Here is a 24,677-nt window from a genome sequence, read left to right on the forward strand (position 1 = left end):
CACCCAGCTCAGCTCAGCTCACCCAGCTCAGCTCACCCAGCCCAGCACACCTAGCTCAGCTCAGCACACCCAGCTCAGCTCAGCTCACCCAGCTCAGCTCAGCTCACCCAGCTCAGCTTTGTCTCTTGTTCCAAAGCTTCCTTCAGTCACTTTGCAGTAAGATCTGGTGCCCAGCACAGGAAGCACTGGACTACTCAGTCTTCTCTTCTTTGGCAGATCCCAAAGTCCCCTTCAGCTGGTCAGAAGAAGAAATTGCTGACCTGTATGACCACACCACTGTGCTGCTTGCAGCCGAAGGTGAGGTGACCCTCTATCATCCTCTGTCCTTGTCATCACCTGTGTGTGTCACAGTATCCCCTAGGGTAGGGGGCGCAAGGGAAAGCAGGAATGTTAGCTGCTCTGGGTTGCCTCCTCAGCAGAGGAGATGGGAACCTGTTTGCCACCCAGAAGGCCGGATGTAGTTAGCAGCCCAGTGATCTGTACTAGCTCTAGGGCCAGGCCACACCCAGGGTATCTCACTCTGTAGATTAGGCTGGCCTCGAACTCAGAAATCCTCCTGCCTCTGCCTCCCAAGTGCTGGGATTAAAGGCATGTGCCACCACTGTCTGGCCTCAATTTTGTTTCTTAGTCAATAGGGAGATGTCACATATACTTGGTAGCTTAGTGACCTCTGGAATGACCTAGACCACACCACACCCTCCCTTAATCCCTTAAGGTATACCACCTATTTTTATGGAAGAGGTCACATGGACTTTGCAGAGGAGTGTTGATGTAGTCACACCTTAAGCTTTATTGAGATAATTGTCACCAGGAGACCTTTTCCAAAGTTTTACTGCACTTAGTTATGTCTAAGATAGGGGCTGGAGAGGTGGCTCAGTGGCTGAGAGCACTTACTGCTCTTCCAGAGGTCCTGAGTTCATTTCCCAGCAACAACATGGTAGCTCAAAACCATCTGTAATCAAATCCATGCCCTCTTTTGGCGTGTCTGAAGAGCACACCAATGTACTCACATACATAAAATAAATAAATAAATCTTTTTTTAAAAAACATCTAAAATAACCTGGCCCGTGACAAACTGTGTCCATGTGAGCCAGCACCAGCACTAAGTCCTGTTGAACTACATGTCCTTCTTGCTCGCATGGATTGTTACTCTGCCAGCCCTGGGGTTTGCAGGAACCCCCAACCCCTGACCTTTTCTAAGTGACCTCTTCAGGGAGATATCAGGTTAGCACCTGCCCTGCAGTGGGAGGCATCAGCAGCCCAGAGAATCACTCCTTCAACTTTATCTCACTGAGGAAGATGAATTTGGTGGGAGTTATTTACGGACAGATAGTGACCATCTGTGTGTCCCCAAAGTCACTACCCCCAACTTACCAAGTTCCTATTTTGTGTGCCTGTCAGTCCACAGTGGAGTTAATGAAGGCCTATGGAGGTGACTACAGGCTTAGACACATCACACACATGCACGCACGCATGCGTGCACGCGCGCGCGCGCGCGCGCACACACACACACACACACACACACACACACGGAAGGTCAGAATATTCATGCCTGCTCCATCCTCAGCCTTCTGAATGTCAGCAGACTGTGGTGAGGTGGCTTTGATTTTCTGTGGTCTGCCGTGTAGAACAGCTAACAGTAACTTTCTGAGAGGCTGTAGCCAGGACTTTGAGAGAGCGAGCCTCACTTCGCTCTTAGACACATCCTAGAAGCACCTATCCAGAGCCTTCCTCCTCAGTGGCTAATGTGGTTTGTGATGATAAGGAGCCATTCCAAAGTGGTTCCATGGATCCCTTTGAATGGACCTCTGCCAAAGGTACACTTTTTTCCTAACCCCCTTCTTTCCCCAGTGTTCTACGATGATGACTTAACCAACGCTCTTTTTAACACACTCTCCCGACTGGTCCACAGACTGAAAAATGCCTGCACCGCCATCTTGTCCGTGGAAAAAAGGTGAGCTATGCCACCCCACAGCTGCGTCCCTCGGTGCAGTAGATGGGGTATCACTGCAGTCACTGTGCCTGTCATATACCTACTGTGTGCTTGGCTGGGGCTCCCCCCTCATCTCCCTCCCCGCATTTAGTCTTTTTAAGCTCTATTGTCAGGCTCTGCCAGCCCAGCCCCATTTTCAGATGGAGCAGGGAGGTTGTGAGACATGAGGATGATGTCCCAAAGCCACAGTGAGACAGTGAGGGGACCTGCCCCAGACCAGGCCGTGCCTGTCTCCCATGTGCTAAAGCCATTGTCATCAAGCCTGCCGTTAGCATCACTTTTACTCTGGTTTTCTGTGTTCCTAAGTTTTCAACAAAACTTAAAAATGAAAAATTGAAATGCTTAGTCATAAAAATAGGAAGGAAGGGTTCTCTTGTGAAGCCACATATTCCCGCACACTGCCCTCCTACTGTGTGCTAGCCCCCGCACGACATCTCTTGGCTTCAGCCCTGCTGCTTCCACACCAGATTTTTGGACAGAGCTAAACATTTCGGGCTCTCATCCCAGCCTGTTTACCCCGGGCTTCTCCTTCAGACAGTGACCAGGAGAAGGAAAGACCCTCGTCATTGTGATCCCCACTCTACAGTTTGTAAACAAGAGACTTGGGGCAAATGGGGAAAGCTGAACTGTAAATGATGCTTAAAGAGTTGTTGTTTGGCTGGGCATAGTGGCCCCCAGCGCTTGGGACATAGTGCCTAGAGGACTGGAAGCTCCAGGCCAGCCTCAGTTACATAGTGAATCTCAGGCCAATCTGTCTCAAAAAAACAAGAACTAAACAAAAAGTTGTTATTTTCACTTTGAGGAAAGAATTGTTTCCTTTTCCCAGACATGTGCAGACATTATTTGCTGGAGAAATGCTGGGGTATCTGGCATTTGTTTGTTAATGAGGGAGATGGGAAGGACTCTGGGTAAATGGGGGACAGAGTGGCCCAGAATCAGCAATGGCTGAAGCTGGCAATGGCAACTGGTTACACAGTTCTCGCTTATTTGGATATTTGAGATTTTTCACAATAGAAGATTTGAGAAAAAAAGAAGAAGAAGGGGTCACGGAGGTGGGTCAGCAGGTGAAACACTCGTAAGACAGGGGGAGCCTCCCAGCACCCAGAAAATGCCAAGCAGGTGGAGTGGCCTCCAGATCGCAAGCCTGGGTGCAACTACCAGACAGACCTGTGTCAACATAGAAGGTAGAAGAAAATGTCCTCTTGGCTCCACATGTATACACACACCCACAAGCATGTTCTGTGCATCCCTCTGCCACAGCATCATGGTTCCCAATCCCATAGACAGAACCCAATCCTCGGCACCCAGCCAGCAGGTCTGCCCAGGATCCATTTGCAGGGCCTGGTATCCAGAGTGCCGTCTTTGCAACTGAGGTCAGCTCCCTATGACCACATCTGTGAATTAGAGCCAGCAGCCATTCTGGGAGGCTCAGGAAAGAGTTTGCTCAAAGGCTGGGTGCAGAGTAGACACTTAAAGGCCAACCTTGAGAACATGAACTGAGCAGGAAGCAAGCTGTGAGCAGGAAGCAGAAGCCTTTCTGTTGTGATGACGTGTTGCTGCTGGTCAATCCACAGGTTCAACTTCACACTGAGACACTTGGACGTCACGTGCGAAGCCTACGATCACTTCCGTGCCTCCCTGGACTCATTGGAGAAGCTGGTTGATGGCAGGCTGCGCGTCATGGTGGAGCCTGTGGAGGCCTCCTTCCCACAGCTGCTCGTCTACGAACGCATCCGGCAGTTGGTAGATGCAGCCTCATGAGGGTGGTGGGAAGCAAAGCCATGGGCCAGGCCTACCGTCCCACCCATGGTCTGCCCCGGAGATGCTGTAGGCCTAACACTGGGATCCCTGAGGGGGGTTAACCTGTTCTCAGCAGTCACAGAACCACAGCAGCTCTGTGGCTAAGTCTCAGGTTCTCTGTGGGCAGTTAAGACACCAGAGGAAACTGGCGGAGGGATGGGCACCAGAGACTCTCCTCCTTACTGAAGTGACATCGTCAAACAAAGCAACTTCAGGAAACCAGCTTTACTCTGTCTCCTATCTAGAGGGTACAGTCACATGGCAGGGAAGACTAGGCCACAGGAGCAGGGGCAGGTAGTCACATTGTGTCCACTCTCAGGAAGCAGGGACCAGGAAGTGGGACTACCCTGTACACAGGGACCCATTTCCTCTTTCTCTGCAAGGCTCTGCCTCCTAAAGGTTTCCCAACCTTCCCAACCAGTGTACCCAGATGGGAACCAAGTATTCAGACACAGGAGCTTGTGGGAGACATTCCCAGTTCAAACCACCACAAGGCAGAGGGTCATTCGGGAAGTGGGAAGGATCTGGGAGTGCTGAGGAGGCAGGGCCTGGCGGGTGTCTGGTGAAACAGGAAGGGGGCTTTGTTCTGGCTCGCAGTTGGAGGACAGTCCTTCACAGTAGGGAACTGCAGGAGCCAGAACCTTGTATCTGCAGTCAGAGAGCGATGAATGGTGGTGCTCAGCTTGCTTTCTCCCTTTTATTAATCAGTGGCCAGGCCCCAGGACAGCACCACCCACATTCAGGATGCGCCTTCCCACCTTAATTTACCAATCTAGAAACTCCACCACAGACACGCAGAGATTGTCTCAATAATTCTAGATCCTGTCAAATTGATGGTTTTAACTGTGTTGCTGATGGGCATATTAGCTCTAAGGAGCCTTGCCCCTCTAGCCAAGCATGAAGGCTCATATGAGGCTCTTGGCAATCCGGCAGCAGTTGGAGCCAGCATGTGTCAGTGCCACACACCTTTTGTCCACTGTCTTAGCATACCCAGCCAGGAACTGGCAGATCTGGGACAGACGGCATCTTGGAGCCAAGGCACCTGCTATTACAGCGTCTTAACCCAGCACTTAGAGTAAATTTGAAAACCCAAAATTACCCTGAAAATCACCAGGAGCTGGATTCACAGAAGTCCATCTGGCATCTTCTGTTCTCTTTGCCTTTTGGCTGTGGAGATCAGGCCTCATTCTCAGGAAAGGGGAAGACAGTGTCAGGAAGGCCAGATTTCTCGTGCTCCTTCCTGTGTTCCTCCTTAGGAAGTAGAGCACTGCAGACTGCTTAAGGCCCCCAAATGGCAATACTGGCCACCTGCTACCATCCCTTCAGTCCCTTGTGACAATGTGACAACCCAGTATCCTGTGGCTAGTTTCCAGACTGTATAATATAATATATATAATGGCTGGAGTCTCAGAGACGGGGAGGAATAGCTCCTGGCTCTGGCCTTGCCCTGGTGTTACGGCTCTGCTTTGTGAAACCTCAGAATCTTTCATTTCTGTGTGTTACAGGAGCTCTGGAAGATCATCGTGGAACCAGCAGTAGGAGTTACCTCTGGAACCTCTTGACTATTATCTTAATGTATTTCAAATAAAGATAAACCCTCAGCCATCTTGCCCTTGAGATGCTGTCATTTTAAATACAGTGAGTGGCCCTGCGTGACCCCAGCTGGTTTCCTGGGGCCCATCACTGCCTACAACAATAACCCAAACGTATAATTGCTCAGTGTGGTGGCTTTGCAGTCTTCACTTGTCACACAGCTCCTGAGTGCTCCCGAGCCACTTGGTCAAAGTAAGCAAACACTGCCTGTCTGCACTGGTTGTGTGCACGGTATACTTCCCTGGACAGGGTCATGGCTCTGCCGTCACTTTCATGCTCCATCTGCTCGTAGGACTGGCCACTTACCCAGCATGCGTGCAGTCCTGGGTTCCATTGAAAACTACATAGAGGGAGCTTGCAAGATGACTCAGCGGATAAGAGCACTGACTGCTCTTCTGAAGGTCCTGAGTTCAAATCCCAGCAACCACATGGTGGCTCACAACCATCAGTAATGGGATCTGACGCTCTCTTCTGGTGTGTCTGAAGTCAGCTACAGTGTACTTATGTATACTAATAAATAAATCTTTGGGCCAGAGCAAGCAGGGACTGAGTGAGCAGAGTTAATCTGAGCAAGTGGGGCCGACCGGAGCCAGCTGAGGTCCTAAAAATCCAATTCCCAACAACCACATGATGAATACAGCTACAGTGTACTCACATACATAAATAAATCTTAGAAAACTACACAGAGGTGGGCTAAGATCTAGCTCAGTTGGTGGGGTGCTTGTCTAGCAGATACATGGCACCCTTGAATTTTCTCCCCAGCACCATGTAAAAACGGATGTGACTGAACATAGCTATGATGCCAGTGTTACAAGGAATCCACAGTTAGCTGGGTATGCTGGTGCATCCTGGAATCCCAGAGCTCAGGAAGCACAGGCAGCCGGACCTGAATCTGAGGCCAGCCTGGTACAGACCCAGTTCCAGGACACCTACACAGAAAAACCCTGTCATGGATAATTAGCCAGCCAGTGACTGCACAAGTGTTCTGAACCCAAGTGCAGTACTGAGCACAAAATCCACACCCTATGTTGACACCTCAGCAAGAACAACCAGACATGGATGTACAGAAACCAAAAAGCAAGCAGTGTCTCAGAACTGTAGACTTTGGTGGGTGAGATCTTTGTTCTCATTTTTATAGATATTAGATACTGCTATCTGCATGCTGGATTCCAAGGACTGAATGGTACTTCTATCATGAGATTGATCGATTGTGCCACAGTCGAGGCAGGAGAATGAAAGTTGAAGGTTGGGCTGGTAAAATGGCTGCTTGTAACAGAGCTTGAGGACCTGAGTTCAGATCCCCAACACTGACAAAATCTAGGCACAGCCCTGCAGAGGGGAGTGGGGGCAGGCAAAGATGGGCACATATCTATAATTCATTGGCCATCCAACCAAGCCAAACCAGTGAGCTCCAGGTTCTGGGAGAGTCCTTATCTCAAAATAAGGTGAAGAGCAATTGAGGAAGATGCCTGATACCATCCTCTGCCTCCAACATGTACTGAATAGACACTGGGGGAAGACAGGCAGGTCATTGGTCAGCCAGTCTGGCCAACTCAGTGAGCTTCAGGTTCAGTGAGACTATAAAGGTAGAGACCAACAGAGGGAAGATACCCAGCATCAACCTCTGGCCTCCACACACATCTGTGTGCAGGTGTACGTATAGCCATACTAACAAGCACATATACCATAACACAGAGACGGTCTCTCCCTCTGAAATAAAATGCTCTTCAAGACAACCCTCACAAAGGGCTAGTGGCACACACTTTTAATCCTAGTACTTGGGAGACAGAGGCAAGTGGATCTATGTGAATTTGAGACCAACCTTCAGAGGCTACATAGAGAAACCCAATCTCAAAAAACAAAGCAAAACAAAGGACCAGAGAGGAGGCCCAGTGAGTGGCAGTTCCCTAGCCCCTGGGTGTGATTGGCCCCAAGCAACAGAATGGTCTCAGCTTCTTCACCTAGCTCATGAGGGCAGGCTGCTTTTATGTCTAGGCCACTGTCCTAAGAGCTTCTTCCTGATGCAGCCCAGAACTCATCTTGGCTGTAGTTCACAGCGCTATCAGAGCTTCCTGCCCCGTGTTTTTACAGCCTCCAGACAGCCTCTGCCAGAGCTTACTTGAGGTGGTATTTCAGAATCATCAAACCATTGAAATACATGCTAGGTAATTAACTCAGGTCATTGGACTCAATTCTTCTCTTGACACATTCCAACATTTTCTGAGAAATATAGGACCCAAGGAGATGACATGGCTGCTCAACCATAGCCTGAACAGAAAAGGTTGTTCAAATCAACAAAACATGGTGCTGTATCCCTCTGCTCTCCCACCAGCTTTTCAGATGAGAATCAGCAGGGGTCCAGACGCTGCCATGTCTAACCTGGTTCCTAGACAGGGCTAGACAGTTAACTCTGCCCACCAAGTGGCCCATGATGCTGGTCCAGAGCACATGGGCAACACAAAAGCTGCAGTGTGTCATTCCTGGGTACACACACACTCAGGGCTTGGGATTTGAGTCAGTTGCCTCTCATGCATAAAGCTTTGAGTTTAGTCTCCAGCACTGCATAAAATTGAGCACATATCTTTAAACCCTGCACTGGGAAAGGTGGAGGGGAGACAATCAACTTTGACTGCAGAGTAAGTCTGAGGCTAGCCCAAGCTACATGAGAACCTGTCTCAACAACAATGAAGGCTCAGTAATGCGGACCTGAGTTTGGTCCCCAGGCATGGTAACACTCACTTGTAAGCCCAAGTCTGAGGAAGCAAAGGCACAGAGATCTTTGGGGCTCATGGGCCAAACAGCCTGGTCTGCTTATTGAGTTTCAGGCCAGTGAGAGACCATTTCAAAAAAAAAACAAAAAAACAAAAAACAAAAAACCAAGGTTGGAGAGATGGTTCTGTAGCTAAGATCACTGCCTGCTCTTGCAGAGGACCTGGATTGGATTCCCAACATTTTACAACCTTAATTCCAGTTATAGGGATCTGATGCTCTCTCTTCCTTCTGGCTTCTTTAAGCAGTATACATATATACTGCGTGTGTGTGTAGGCAAAGCACTTGTATGTATAAAAATAAAATATTAAATATTAAAATAAACAAGCTATGGACCAGTGAGATGACTTAACAGGTAAAGGTGCCTGAGTTTGCTGAGTTTAATCCCCAAGGAACCACAAGATAGAAGGAGAGACCCAACTCCTACAAGTTGTCCTCCTGACTTCCACATACATGCCATGCATGACACATATGTGCCCACATACATATATAGATACATAAAGAGGGAGGGGGGAGAGAGAGAATAAATTGATAAAATTTAAAGAAGAAAACCATGCTAGGTACTGTCCTGTGGAACAACGCTCAAGGTTGACCTCTGGCCTCAACATGAACACATGTACCACCAGCAACCACCCCAAAAACATATATAGAAGCTGAGCATGCTGTACATGCACCTACCACCCCAGCATCTGAGAGATGAAAACAGGAAGACTAGAAGACTAAGGCCAGCCTCTGCCACAGAGCAAGTTCAAGGTCAGCCTACAATAGACCCTATCTTAGTAATAACACCAACTCTAATAGGCAACTCAGGTCCGAGTCCTGGATCTGCTGCACGCTACCCAGGTGGCCTCTGGCAAGTGCCCAGGCCTCTTTTAGCATCAAATTCAACTGTGTAAAAGTAAGACTCTTTTCTCCAGGGCACCATGAGGATCTTCATTGGGTGGTTTAAGGTTCTGCCACTGGGGATGCTTCAGTGGGTGACAGATACTGTTCTAATGTGGTGCATTCTTGGCTTGCACACAATTGGCTTCTGTGATCTATGTGTTTCACTGTTTGGCCTCTTATACAGAAGGCAAATACTCACTAAGTGAAATGGCTCGTGTTTGGTCCCCTGCTCCAAAAGAAACTTGAGAAGCAGTGGTGCACACCTTTAAACCTAGCACTTGGGAGGCAGAGATGGATAGCTATCTGAGTATTTGAAGCCAGCCTGGTCTACAGAGTGAGTTCCAGGACAGCCAGGGCAACATAAAAAGAGACCCTGTCTAAAAGGAAAAAAAAAGAAAAGACAAACAGACAAAAGTCAAGGAAATTGTAATACCAATATCCTCTCTTTGTGGCTCTCTATAATTTTTACTTTGAAGTCACTGTGACCAGGGAGGGTATCTCTATGTAGCCTTGGCTGTCCTGGAACTCTCTCTGTAGACCAGGCTGGCCTTGAACTCATGAAGATCTGCTTGCCTCTGCCTCCAAAGTGCTGGGATTAGAAGCATGGGCCACATATTTTGTTATAGTTGGTGTATGTTGTTTCTGAAGTGGCTTTGTTTTAATGTATCTGAGTGTTTTTCCTGCATCCATGTCTAAGTACCATTTGCAGAGGCAAGGAGGGTGTCCAGTACCTTGAATGGGGTTTATAAATAGTTGTGAAACATCCTGATATGTCCCTGGAATCCAACCTGGGTCCTCTGGAAGAGCAGCTAATGCTCTTAACCACTGAGCCATCATTCCAGCCCCCAGGTTGTTTTGTTTTGTTTTTAATTGATTAAAATGATAAAATATTGAGAGGCAGATCTCTGAATCCAAGGCAAGGCTGAGGTATATAGTGAGTTCCTAGAAAGCCAGAGCTCCACAGAGCAAGCCTGTGTGGCTGGGAAAGGAGGATATAAATCAATTTACTGCACATATCACAAAGCAGCCCTCTCCCAAGCGGCAAGCCTTAAGCAAGTGGCTCAAACCAACCATTCTTTTGAAGTATGGCTCTGTCGCCAATTTAGAAAAGCAAAAACAATTTTAGCCTAAAGATCCTAGAAAGACTTGAAGAAAGATATTGGTAGAGCAGTTCTCAGGTTGGATTTGGGCCTGCGAGATCCTGTACTTAGGAACACTCTGAGTACCAAAGTATATAGAATGATTCAACACTGGGCCTCCTCCATCACTCGGGGAATTCAAAGCCAGCCTGAGATAGAGACACCCCCAAGGTGGGGGGCCTCAGACACCCCTAGGGCAGGGGGCATTGCAGCTGGCTTTTGCATTCATCTCCCAGCCTGAGGCTGTAGTCATTCTACACATGTCTATCAGAATCTTTGTGTGTGCTGGGTATTTAACTAGGAACTACATCGACATGGGGGAGGGGCTTCCACCTCTCACTAGGGAGCTACACCCAGTGGAGCATCTGATTCATATCTGGACTCCACCCCAGCTTCACCACGGGGCTATCGATATCATATCTGATGCATACGGCCCCTAAATGGACTCCACCCCAGCTTTACCACGGAGCTATCGATCTGTTGTTTTGCCACACTGTTAAGGTATTGGGGGAATTAGGTATTACTAAGTGCTTTCTTTCTGTTGACGCATTTTCGACTTAACAGTAGTTCTGTGGAGACAAGACTTCACAGTTAATTGAGAAGCCACTATCCATACATAATGTCAGGGAGCATAAAGAAGGATGACTCAATGTCCAGAAGTGAGGTGCAAGGTGACCTTAGACCAAGACCTTGACAAGAATGTTTTTATACATTGTTGATTAGAATGTGTGAGTTTTACAACACCATTAAAACTAAAGCCACAAGGTGTTTTTCTGCATTGAGTCATAGTTCCCATGGAAACCATGATTTTGCCCTGTAGGACATTAATTGAGTCTATGCCTCATAGTGCTTGTGCCTCATCGTTTCGCCCCAACCCCATTACCTATAAAATTCCCTAGGTTCTCATGTCCTTTGGTGAATGTTTTCCTGTCTAGTCCTTCATTGATAAAGTAAGACTTTGACATGTGTTATCTCTCATTTTTTTAAGACAGAGCCTCATGTAGTTCGAGCTGGCCTCAAACTCACTAGATAGCTGAAGATGACCTTAAAGTTATAATCCTTCTGCCTCCACCTCCTGATTGCTAGGATTATAGATCCACTAGCACATCTAGTTTATGTGGTGCTAGGGATAGAAGCCAGGGCTTCTTGGGTTCAAGGTGAGCCTTCAAGCAACAGAACTGCAGTCCTAGCCCTCGTTTTTGTTCTTGATCCCATCTTGAGATCACCAGGGGGGCGAAAAAGACTCCTGGAGATAAGATTCCTCCGCTGTGGTCCAAGGCTGGAGAACAACGCCCTCATCCTGCTGGATGTCTGTAACAGTTCTCACCACAAGGTGGCATCCTAATTTCATGAATCTACAGTGAGGTGCATGAGAAAGGCATCTGAAGGTTCCCACCTTGGCAGCCACTCCAAAGTGAGTCCCCGAGGACTCTTAAGATTCCTTCAGGAACATGATCATATCATGCAGTTGATGGACAGTAGTTCTGTGTACCTTAGCACTCAGCTACTTCTGTACCCAAATTCAAATCACACCCTCAAGACTTAAGCATTTATTGACCGTTGGTCTCAGTTATCTGAGTATTATAACTCTTTACCTATTTTATTTCTGGCAGTGATGAGATGGCACCCAGGGTGTATACAGTCTAAGCAGCACACTACCTCTAAACTACATCCCCAGATTCTATATCCATTTAAGGTGCTCATAAGCCAAGGCTTACGTGGGCTAGCCAAGGTCATGGGGCTCAGAAATAGCAAGCATGTCGTTTAAACCTTGGTCTATCATCTTGAAAGCAAAAGTCCAGTGTTTTCTTCATTCTGGCTGCCTGTAAAGGAGGACGGAGGTCAGCGGCCAAGTGGGGAGGAGATCTGGCGATTCCATTGTCCTAGGATGAGTAGAAGGGCTAGTCCTGCCAAGAATAAGATGTGGTCCCAGCCTTTTTCTTACTTCTTTGGGATTCAGGAAACAACTAAGTGTTGAAAGGTAGGAACCTTTGAGTGGGTCTCCCCATCTTGTGAATGGTCCACCTATACAGTACATGGTCCCCAAGGGCAGTGGAAGCAGAGACGACAAGAGGGAGGAGGATTTGGACGTCCTGTGAGTGCATACAGTGAATGACCACACCGGGAACAGCTATCAGGAGGTGGATCAATCAGGGTGGTTTAAGATTTATAAAGTTTTGGGGGACTGAAGGTAGGAACATCCAGGATTGGCAAAAGTCAGTGGGTGGGGACTTAGAGTACTGAAATGCCTCATTAGCATGGGGAACCCTTTTGGGTATCTCAGGTGCTGGCTGAGCAGGCCCTTATCAGGAGAATAGAAATTGATCCTGTGATCTAATTGAGGCTATGTAACATTCCTCAGGTAGAAGTGTATGTGGGGGCTTAGAATTTCCCAGATACAGTCAGAGAAGGAAAAGCCCCACTAATGAAGGGAGTCCCCTGTTATGTGCCGAGCCCCAAAAGGCTAACTGGTCAATGGTAGTGAAAGACTGGGAGATTTAGAAATTTGGGGAAAAGCATGTTAATGAAAAGGGAAATGTGTTAATAGAAATGTAACAAGCCAAAAACGTGGAGTAGCCAGTTCCAGGAACTTGGCTAACTCAGAGCCTCAGGGCTCTGGTTCCCGAAACCTGCCCCTCCTGACTGATCCACAATGAGGGCTGAACTACGAATGAAGGTCTACTGGTTTACGAGGTTCTCCACCCTGCCTACCGATAGATGAAGATTACATTCCTAGAAGGAATATGTTCCCCTCCCTAACTGAATACCTTGGGTTGGGTCCCTCTGAAATTTTCCGCTGTTTTTTGTTATGTTTCCTTGGTAACCCCCTCGCCCCCCGCCCTAGTTTGTGATTTTTCCCTTTAAATACCCCTTACTCCTTGTAGTCTGGTTCAACCCCGGTACCGGCCTATCCCAAATAAACCTCGTGCGCTTGCAGCAAGATCGCTCTCTCCTGAGTTATTGGGTGGTCGTGTCATCCCGGGACTTGAGTGAGGCTCTCCCAAGCTCTGGGGGTCTTTCAGTAGACGTCAACCTTAATTAGCAGAGTTTCCCCAAACCTTTGTTTGGAGCTGCAGTGTCTCAAGCCAAGTCCCATGAGCAGATGGTAAAATCCCCAGCTTCAGAAGTAACCTGGAAAAGGCTTTGCAATTGGTGGCCTGGATGCTAGGGGAAAAGACAGAGCAAGCTCTCTCCTCATGTCCTTTTCCTCTGGGGTTTCCTGAGAAGTGAAAGAACTCAGAACTTGAGCATAGCTCCTGGCACCCAAACTCAAGCCCACTCCACCTGCTTTCAGTGCCCTGGCCTCCAGGACTTCCTTGTCAAGGTTGCATTTGGTAATGCAACCATAGCATCTAGCGTGTGAGCTGCAGCAGAAGGACTTAAGTCATGGTAGCTTACACCACCACCATCACCATCTATATCACTACCATGACCATCACTACTATCACCATCATAACCATCATCAGGACCATCATCAGTATTACCATAACAACGACCACCATCACCACTACCACCACCACCTTCATCATCCTGTTGTGCCCCGACCTGCAGGGTGTTCATCAGGGACCTAGGACAGGGGAGAGAGACTGAGGGGAGAGAAGAGACACAAAGAACGAGAGCAAGACAGTTGTCTGATCAAGCTCTGAAAATTTTACTTCAGGGATGGCAATATACGCATAAACAAGAGGAGGGGGAGGAGCCCCGGGGGCTTTCCAAAGGGCAGGTGGCAATCTTCAGTCTCTGGAACCAGCAGTCACAGTGTCCTCCACACCCAAGTTAGACTACACAAGATCTCTCAGGGCTATATGTGTAAGCTAGTAATTTTCTACAAGGCCATGGTTAAGGCTATGGCTCCTGGCAGTGTTGGTTTGAATGAGAATTGTCCTGTAGGCTCTTATGTTTGAATGTTTGTCCCCAGCTGGTGGTCTGTTTAGGATTAGGAGGTTTGGTCTTATTGGAGGAAATGTGTCGCTGGGGACAAGCTTTGAGGTTTCAAAATCCCACACCAGCATCCCCTCTCCCTTCCTCTCCCTCTCTCCCTTTCTTCTCCTCAACCCCTCTCTCTACCTTGTGCTTGTGTATCAATGTGAGCTCTCGACAACTGCCTCTCTGCCTGCCTGCTTACCTGCCTGCCTGCCTGCTTACCTGCCTGCCTGCTTACCTGCCTGCTTACCTGCCTGCCTGCTTACCTGCCTGCCTGCCTGCTTCCTTACCTGCCTGCCTGCCTGCCTGCCTGCTTACCTGCCTGCCTGCCTGCTGCCATGCTCCCCATCATGATGGCCATGCTTTATTTTATATGTCGCCTCAGTCACAGTGTTTTGTCACACAACGGAAAAGAGCTTAAGACAACCATCATCATCACCACTGCTTCATTTCTGTTAACTGCCTATTCCTGGGTGATGGAAATTCCCCAGGTAGGTGCCTCACTCAGAAGTTAACGACGATAAAACAACCTCACTTATCTAACTGCTTCGCCTGAGCGTTACTTGATTGATGAGGTGGGTTATTTTGGGGAGGGAAAAAAAATCTACCAAGTTCTTAGGAGCATTATCACTGAAAGGTTTCTATGACAACACACACCTAGATGTGCCAGGGGAAGGGCAACCACTCCGGGAGGAGTTAGGAGAATCACAGGATGGGAATCCTCCCACTCCTCTGTTTCTGGCTGTGCTCACCCAGCCCCAGCTGTTCCACCTCTGGGTAAGACGCTTCATTCAGAACTCTCTAAAACCTTGACACAGCCCTATGGAATAGTGCTATGATTCTGACCCACATCCTACAGATGAAAAAACTGAGGCTCGGAGAGGTTAAAGCTTCGTCAAGATGAGTCAGCTTATCGTGTACTGGTGAGCTGGAGCAGGTTTCTCAGGATCGTGCTATGGGGCTCCCTGTGCACTGACCTATGTTCACCATCTTCACCCGTGGAAAGTGGAGAGGCTCCCTTCCCCCAGCATCATAGTAGTGACATCCAGAGTGTCCCCAGGGCCGAAGCACTGTGCTGCTCAAAATTCATCCCGGGACTGGCAGGATCGCTTAGTGGACAAAGTTGTTTGCTGCCAAGACTGATGACTTACCTGAGTTCAGATCCCCCCAACACCTGTACAAAAACCCCACCATGATGTTACATGCCTATATCCAGTGCTTAGGGAATGGAGACAGAACCCATGGGTCTGAGGGCCAACCAGAATGGCCAGATCAGTAAGCTCCAAGTTCAGTGAAAAGTCTTGTGTCTTAGTTATTTTTCCATTGCTGTGAAGAGACACCATGACCAAGGCTACTTATAAATGAAAACTTGCTTACTGTTTTAGAGGATTCGTCCATGACCATCACAGGAGGAATTAGCAGCAAGGAGCCACACATGGTGCTGGAAAGGGAGCTGAGAGCTTCATCCTGAACTGCAGGTAGCAAGCAGAGAGAGAGAGAGAGAGAGAGAGAGGAGATGGAGAAGAGGGGGAGTGGAGGGGAAAGAGGGAGGGGAGGGAGAAAGAGAGAGAGAGGGAAGGAGAGAGAAGGGAGATGGAGAAGGGGGGGAGTGGAGGGGGAAAGAGGGAGGGGAGGGAGAAAGAGAGACTGCTTTAAAAATTAAGGTAAAGAGTGATTAAGAAAGACATCTGCTACACAGAGAAACCCTGTCTCGAAAAAAAAAAATGACATCTGACATCAGTCTTTGAGCTACACACATGCATATCCTCACACACATGCATATCCTCACACACATATATCTTCACACACACACACACACATATAATCTCTCACATACATATATCCTCACCACATATGTGAAAGTAATTTTAAAAGTGGAAGTTTTTCTTTATCCTGGCTAGCTCCCAAATAAATGAGACAGAGACTAGAGATTTATTTGATAAGCTTTACAGCATTAATATCTCAGCAGTTATTAATCTATTCTAATCCTCTGAGCTAATCTGGCTACCTCCCAACCAATATCCCCGAGATACATACATTTTCATATTAGTCTGGCTCTCTCTGCTCCAGGTGTTACCCCATGGTGTCTTCAGGCCCTCTCCACAAAGGGGAATCTTCGTCTCTCTATTTCTCTCCTCTCCTTTATGGCAGAAGTCCAGCCCTATTCTCTCATGTAATCAACTATTGGCTGATCAGTTTTATTAACAAATAAGAGAATAAATAGAGAGCTATGTTTACACAAACTTGAGATAAGAGATACTTAAAATAATAATTACAATGCTATGTCTGGATTGCAGCAACATCCAGGGAGCAGAGAAAGCATTTGAATAATACAAGGATAATCTTTATACAGTTCACAAAAACATTATGCCTGCACACATATATTCTCACATACAACCATAACCTCACACACACATGCACACACAGGAACATGTATATACACCACACACATATCCATACTGCAGTGGTATGGAAGAGTCTGACCCCCCCATAGGCCCAGATATACGAACACCTAGTCCCCAGTTGGGACACTGTTTGGGAGGTTTAGGAGGTGTGACTTCCATGGAGGAATTATGTCACTGGGGCTTTAAGAATCAAAGGCCCCTCTTACTTCCAGTCTGTCCTCTCTGCCTCTTGCTCGCAGTTGAGGATGTACCCTCTTAGCCTCCTGCTCCAGCTCCCATGCCAGCCACTGCTTCCTCAGCATGATGGACTAGTAGCCCTCTGAAATCCTAAGTTGAAATAAACTATCTCTTCTAAAGGTTGCCTTAGGCATGGCATTTTGTTGCAGCAGTAGAAAGTAACACTAACACACACACACACACACCAAAACAAACTGAACCCAAGAGAGAAAGCAAGCCCTTGACTCCCAGCATTCCTTATGTCTTGGCACGGCCGCCTCTCCTCTGTCCCTGAGACACAGGCAGCCTGAGGACTCCTTTTGTCCATGGAACCCACTCCGTCTGAAGGATCAGGGGAAGTGCTGCCGAGTAGTCCGCCACGGAGTAGCTGGCCAGGGAGTAGCTCTTGATTAATGGCCCACAGCTGACATCCCCCACTCCGTCCCCCTCGGTGGGCTGACTCTGGTGGTTGTTCTGCACTGGCCCCAGCATCCTCAGGGAATGGAATCCCAGTTCCCCTCCACAATCATTAGCTAGGGAATCAAAGAAAGCCTCAAGTGCTTGTCTCAAGATCATCTGATTTGTGAGGAACACAAATTATAATTCTGATGACCATAGTAAGACTTACAATATTATAGGCTTACCTCATTCAGAGCTTCCTTCCTGTCAGCCACTCCATTCCACACTACAAATTCTAAGGTGTTTCTTCTACATAACACTCACAACATTACACACTCATGCATTAAAACCATCATCCCCACTTTGTAGATGAAAACTTACTGATGTTCAGAGATTTTAGGTGACCCCTGTAAGCTCACACAAGTATTTTTATATCCACCAGTGCGTATATTTTTATTTTATGTGCATTGGTGTTTTGCCTGTATGTCTGTGTGAGGGTGTAAGATTCCCTAGAATTGGAGTTGCAAACAGCTTTGACCTGCCATGTGGTTTCTGGGAATTGAACCCAGGTCCTCTGGAAGAACAGCCACTACTCTTAACCATTGAGCCATCTCTCCAGCCCCCTTATACAAGTATTTTTTACAACATTTATTTTTAATTTTATATACTTGTCAATGTATGGGCATGTCTCATATGTGCATATGAGTTTGCATAACTGCAGGGACCAGAAGAGGACACTGGATCCTTTGTAGCTAGAGTTAAAGACAATTATGAACTGCCAGACACGGGATCCTCTGCAGCTAGAGTTAAAAGCAATTATGAACTGCCAGACATGGTTACTGAAAACTGAACTCCAGTCCTCTCCAAGGGCTTGACCACTGAGCCATCGCACTGGCTCCTATGGAGGTCTTAATAGTTGCAGTTAGAATTATGAGTTCAGATGTATATAACTACACAGTTCAAGGGCATGTCCTTTGTGTCACACTCTTTCCTGGGGTGGCATGTCCTTTGTGTCACACTCTTTCCTGGGGTGGCATGCATGTCCTTTGTGTCACACTCTTTCCTGGGATGGGCGGTTGTTTGTGTCAGTTTGTCTTTCCTTGACAGTTAAGAGGAAAAATGGAGAAGAGGAGAAGAAAGGATATTTGGATTTTCTGAGCCAGTGCAATAAAAGCTCCAACTTGGTTTGAATTTTAGCTACTGTGAAATTTCAGCAAGTGAGGTTCTGGACAGCTCCTTAGGGCAGTGGCTCCCCAGGGAGGAGAGAAAGGAGACTGCAGGCCATTTAGGAAGCAGAAATAGACCATTCCGTATAGGACAAATGGCATCAGCAAGGCCCTCCAAGAACTCACAGGACACATCAAGTTGGCAGTTCTCTCCAGCAGGGAAGATGGCAGTACCTCTCTTCTGAGTCTTGGTTCTGCCACGCTAATGATTGACTGGAGGTCTTCAAGGGTCCCCAGCCTTCCAGCAGTGAAAGTGGGAATGGAAATCATATCCCATCCGACCCCAAGGGGATCGGATCCCTGGGGATGTAAAGATGGTGCAGACCTACAATGGGGTTTAAAGAACAACTCCCTCCTCCCAACCCCCCCTCCCCCAGCAGGGCAGTGAAACAGGCTTAACTTTTCAAGCAAACTGCTATTGGTGGAGTTCTGGAGAACAGCCTCTCTCACACCACAAACCCTGGAGCATGGAGATTGAAAAACTGGGCAATCTGACTGACTTCCCACTCTGACATAAGGAAAAACAGTTCACACAGATAGCAATCTCTGGGCCTATCAAAGCCGGGCCCTCCCCAACTCCTTGTTCTCAACTACAAAAACCTATTTTCAGACCTTGTGTGGTGTATTTTTCTGTACCCCCATATTCCAAACCACAGAGTTTGGGGATACCAACTTCTCACACCTATGAAAGTTTGCTGTAAATGTTTTAAAAGTAAACCAAGTATTTTATTTTCCTCCACTGACTTATTACGTACAAGGTTACCTTGTAATAAACCCATCTTAAGTTGAAAATGTCAATAAGTCCAAAATAACACACCTCAATCCTACCCAGCATGAGAACTAAACCTGGCCTGCCTTAAATATGCTCAGACTTACATCAGACCACAGTTGGGTAGTCATCTAACACAAAGCTTGTTTCATAATCAACAGCTGCCTATCTCATATCATCTGTTCAATATTGCACTGAATGTGACAAATGTGGCTGTCTTGGGCACACACAGCTGAGAGTGAACCTGACCTGTAGAATGTCAAAAACACTAAAGTTATTGGCTGTGATTCAAGGGTGCCACAGCTACAAGGCCACCAACTTCTGTCTGGGAGCTGCTCAGCATCATGAGACCATTACACCATGCTAACTTGAAAAATATAACAAAATTCAAAAACCGAGAATGAAAAACTGTAAACCAAATTGTAGCAAGTTGTAGACTGACTGCATTAGTGGGATTTTGTGTGGGTGTGGGGAAGATATCCCCGGGGAACAAGACAAAAGGACCTAGGATGTGTTCGGCATCTTCCATGTTCTTGAAATTCTGTACACATTAATGAGTGTATCTCTCACCATCTTACTGACATCTCAAGGCAGACATGGCTGCTGAGTGCATTGTCTACCCAAAAGAAGCAGTAGGTGTGGCTCAAAAGAAGCAGTGTGTTTTGTGCTGGCCTGGGGTCAGCACAGTTCCTCCCCTTTCTGCTCTCTCCTCCCCTCTTTCTTTTCAAGACAGAACCCCTCAATAGCCCAGGCTGACCTTGGACTGATAGATATCCTCCTGCTCCAGCCTCCCAAGTTCTGGCACTATAGGCAGTGTGTACCACCACACTCAAGTTATAGGAGGTTTAGGTAGGAGTCTGGGAGTGGAGAGGGAAGAGAAATTGAGCAAGGTGTCATGTAGCTCAGGTTGGTCTCAATCTTGATGGTGACCCTTGTACTTCCTAAACCCATGTCCTGAGTGTTTGGATTGCAGGCATGCACTTGGTCCACAAAGTGCTGAGAATCAAACCCAGGACTTCACACAAGCTAAGCAAGGACTATGCCATCTGAATCTCCCCCAGCCCCCTGCCATGGTGTCTCTCTCATGCTTGGAACTCTGAAGTCCCAGGCATCACAGTGACTGCAGAAGAAAGTTATGCCAGGTCGGTGCCATGTCAGATGCCCAGCAGTTTCATAGATGCTGTTGGGTCTCACTGGTGAGGAAAGGGAAAGGTCTCCTAGCACCCCAACACAGAGGCCAGATGCCTGGGAATAAAGGGGAAACCCATGCAAGGCTCTCTCTTCAGAGTTCTCCCCCAGCTAAAGTGTCACACTGCTCCAGATTGCCCTAAGCAGCATGACTGAAGCCCTGCCCAGCCCTGAGTAAGCCCTCTTCTCATTTCTTCCTCCTGAGCACTTTTCTTTAAAAAAAGAAATTGGACTTAGTTTTTTTTCTCCAAGACAGAGTCTTATTCTGTAGCCCAGGCTGGCCTAGAACTTACTACATAGCTCAAAATTGAGGCAATCCTCCTGCCTCCTGAGTGGTGGGATTACAAGACCCTACCACCATACCCGGCTGTCCTTCTGAGTACTTAGAAATTACTTCCCTTAGTTACAGAATTCTAACTTTATGCATACTGTATCCCAACTCCTGATGGCTTCTGGAGCAAGGCCTCAAATCCCCAGGTGAGCACCTAACACAGAATAGTTACTAAATGCACTAAGTATTGGGTGGATTAACAGGTGGAAGATCATTGAGGTGTTGGAGAGTCTGGTGGATCTCAGAGGGCTCATAGTTTCCAGCACCATATCAGGTGGCTTACAACTGCCTGTGATTCCAGCTTCAGGGACTCAGACACCCTCTTCTTGCCTCTGAGAGTGCACATACATGGCACCCACAGAGAGACATATACATATGCAAATGAATAAAGATAATTATAATAAGTGAATGCTGCAGTTTGAATGAAAATGGCCCTATAGTCTCATATGCTTGAATACTTGGTCCCCAGTTGGTGGAACTGTTTGGAAAGGATTAGGAGGTGTGGTCTTGTGAGATGAGGTGTGTGGATGGGCTTTGAGGTTTTAAAATCCATGCCATTTCTAGTTAGCTCTCTCTCTCTCTGCCTTATGATTCTGTCTTAAGATGTAAGCTCTCAGCTACTCCAGTGCCATGCCTGCTTGTCTACTGACATGCTCCTGGCCATAATTGTCATGGACTCTAATCCCCTGAAATAGGAAGCTCTTTTCTATAAATTCTCTTCTATAAATTACCTTGGTCATAGGGTCTTATTGCAGCAATCGAAAAGTAACTAAAACAGTGAGTTAATTAATGAATTCTAGTCATCTTTCCCAATCCAGGAGACAATGTAGTAGAACTATGCAAACAAAAGATACACAGTGTGAAGCCAGACAGGGTGGCCCACCCTTGTGATCCCAACATTCAGGAGGCAGAAGCAGAAGAACTGTGACAAGCTCAAGGCCATCCTGGGCTACATTGTAGCCTCTAGACTAGCTGGGACTACATAAAGAGACCCTGTCACAAAAAAGTTACAGTGTGTCTGTGCTCATTAGTGGCCAGGAGATAGCTCTCTTTTGTATCAGTGACCCTACTGCATTGGATACTTTTTATTGCCACAAGCAACAATATTAACCATTTTAATCATTTTTAAGTATACAATGGAGCTCTGTAAGCATAATTGCAATGTTGTACACTGAGCCATAACCATTTATTTCTCAACACACACACACAGACACATACCCTAGAAAACAGAGAAAGAAGAAAGAAGGGAGGAGGAGGGAGGAAGAGAGAGAGAGGGAGAGAGAGAGAGAGAGAGAGAGAGAGAGAGAGAGAGAGAGAGAGAGAGAGAGAGGAGAGTGCAGTGTTGTGGAGGGCACACCTGTAGACAAAGTTACTACAAGCAGAGGCAGGATTTTGAGTTCCATACCAACCTGGGCTACATACTACAACTGTTTAAAAGAGGGAGAAGGGAAGGGTAGAAGGCTTAGATAGCTTAGTAGTTAAAAGCACTAGCTACACTTCTAGAGGACCTGGGTTCAATTCCCAGAACCCACATGGTGGCTCATAACCTAACACCAGGGAATTCAACACCCTCTTCTACTTTTATGGGCACCAAGCACACACATGGCACACAGACGTACTTGCAGGCAAACCCAACCACACACATTTTTGATTTTGTTTTTTAATTGGTCTGAGGGCATAGCTTAGTAGAGGGCTACATTAAGTGCATGAAGCCCTGTGTTCCATACCGAGTACTATGTTAAACCAATAGGGTAGTGCATGCTTGTACCTCCAGCACTTGGTAGAGGCGTGAGAATCAGAAGTCTGTTTTTATTTTGTCGTTGTTTTGTTTGTCAACTTGACAAAAGCTTGAGTTTGCTGGGAAGAGGACCAGCTAGGACTAGAGAAAATCCCTCCATCCCAGACTGGCCCAGACACAAGTATATGGGGGCATTCTCTTGATTAAGGAGGGCTGTGAGAGGGCCCTGCAGGGAGGGCGATCTCTGGACACTCCGAGGTCCTGAAGTGTTGTAAGAAAGCAGCCTGAGCAAGCCATGGGCAACAAGTCTCCACGGCCTGTGCTCCAGGTCCTGCCTCCAGGCTGCAGCTTGACAACTCCCTTCATGGTGGACTAGTCTGTAAGCTGGAATAAACCCTTTCTGCCCCAGGTTGCTTTTGGCCATGGTGTTTATCACAGCAATAGAAATCTAACTCAGACACAGTCAAAGGCTTAGTGCTAGAGAGCGTCTGTCTGGCGCTCAGTGTAATGCTGTCAGTTTGATTCAGTACTGATGGAGAAAAAAAGAGAGAGAAGAGGAGGAGAAACCATTGCAAGTTCAAATTTTAGTCATGAAGATTTGGCCCTACCTTTTTGTGTGTTTGCTTCCCTAACGAGTTTATAGTTTTAGATCTTAAATCAGCTCGCCTCTGCTTTCCCAGCCCTGAAATTACAAGCATGCACTGCACCTCTGGACTTCTTTTGGTGGTGGTGTTTTTGTTTTTGGAGTCATGACCTGACTATGGTAGCCCCAGCTGGCCTGAACTCACTGTGTAAGACTGGGCTAGCTTCATATACATAGAGATCTGCCTGCCTCTGCTCCCCAACTATGGGCATTAAAGGTATGTACCGTCAACCCTGGCCTATACCTGGATCTTTTTAACCTGGGTTTTAGGGATTGAATTCAGGCCATTATGTGTTTTGTTGGTTTGTTTGTTTGTTTGTTTTCGAGACAGGGGTTTCTCCGTGTAGCCCTGGCTGTCTTGGAATTCACTCTGTAGACCAAGCTGGCCTTGAACTCAGAAATCGCCTGCCTCTGCCTCCCAAGTGCTGGGATTAAAGGCGGATGCCACCACCACCCGGCTGCCCTTATGTTTTTGAGGCAGGCACATTACTGACTGAGCCTTCTCCCTGACTCCCTAGCTTTTGGGGTGTGTGCTGTCCAAAGCACAGGCATGGAAAACAGATGTCTTGTAACTGGCCGCCAGACAAGTCTCTGGGCCTCAGTTTCTTCTTCTTTTGGGGAGAGGGGCCGTTTTTTTTCTCTGATCAGAACCCAGGCTCCCTTTAAGCTTCACACCCTCTTCACCTGCATCTCTGCAGTGGTGCCCCACCCCTACCCTCTCACCCCTACTTCTCATCCCTTACCCCCACCCCCACAGCTAAAGCTGCCCTTTAGGACAGATGCTGAACATAACAGAATTCTCCGGAAGGACTCAGTGTTCTCTCTGCACTCCCAGGACAACCACTGTCCCAGCGGGCGGAAACCTGCAGGACTGTGGAAGTAAATGTACGAATGAAGGGCTGCCTCTAGAGGCTGACAGTTTTCTTCACAGGTGGCAGAGTGAAGCTATTTGAGAATCAGCTTGCTAAGCACCTGGTCCCAAACACCTCCTTCCTACTCCTGCTTAGCCAGAGAGAAAGCAGAAAGCAGCAGCTTCGCTCTCAAGGGGGCCCTGAGGTAGAGCCCCACAGTGCTGGTCCAGACCTGGCTGAGTGAAGAAGGCAGAACAGATTGAGATGAGCCGTGGGGCCCCTTCTTCTAAGGGACTTAGCTCAGGATGAAGCAAACTTTTCGGACCAAGAGCGCATTGCTCGGCTCTGTCCTAACAGTGCCACCGGCCACTCTGGCATGAATCGGGGTGGCCATATCTCAGGAAAACTTTACTCTTGCTCACTGAAGATTCTATTTCTGAATGATCTCACAAGGTTTTGTTTGTTTGTTTGTTTGTTTCAGATTTTTCTCCAGCCATTTAAAATATAAAGCCTAGATTTAGTTCAATTTCATTAATAAAAAAAAAAAATAGACAAGTCCTGGGCCTTTAATCCCAGCACTAAGCAGTTTGAGAGGCAAGAGGAATCAGGAGCTCAGGACCAACTTGGACAACATATGAGACCCTGTCGAAAATAACTATCTCAGCCAGGCATAGTGGTGCACACCTTTAATCCCAGCACTCAGGAGGCAGAGTCTGGCAGATCTCTGTGAGTTCGAGTCCAGTCTGTTCTACAAAGTGAGTCCAGGACAGCCAGGACTGTTACACAAAGAAACCTTGTCTTAAAAACC

At 47.4% G+C, this 24,677-nt stretch overlaps 1 protein-coding gene across 2 annotated transcripts in view; it reads left to right on the plus strand.

Moving 5' to 3' along the window:
- The window catches only part of Mettl22 (methyltransferase like 22), a 19,500-nt gene extending 14,102 nt beyond the window's left edge, over positions 1–5,398 (plus strand). For both annotated transcript variants that reach the window (XM_031362036.1, XM_031362040.1), the window contains 4 exons: positions 217–297; positions 1,852–1,954; positions 3,568–3,736; positions 5,299–5,398. In XM_031362036.1, coding sequence (XP_031217896.1) covers positions 217–297; positions 1,852–1,954; positions 3,568–3,736; positions 5,299–5,355 — 410 coding nt within the window. In that variant the 3' untranslated portion in view covers positions 5,356–5,398. The remainder of the gene's footprint in view (positions 1–216; positions 298–1,851; positions 1,955–3,567; positions 3,737–5,298) is intronic.
- The last annotated feature ends 19,279 nt before the right edge of the window (positions 5,399–24,677 follow it).

This window comes from Mastomys coucha, unplaced genomic scaffold (genome assembly GCF_008632895.1).
Source record: "Mastomys coucha isolate ucsf_1 unplaced genomic scaffold, UCSF_Mcou_1 pScaffold12, whole genome shotgun sequence".
Taxonomy (NCBI): Eukaryota; Metazoa; Chordata; class Mammalia; order Rodentia; family Muridae; genus Mastomys; species Mastomys coucha.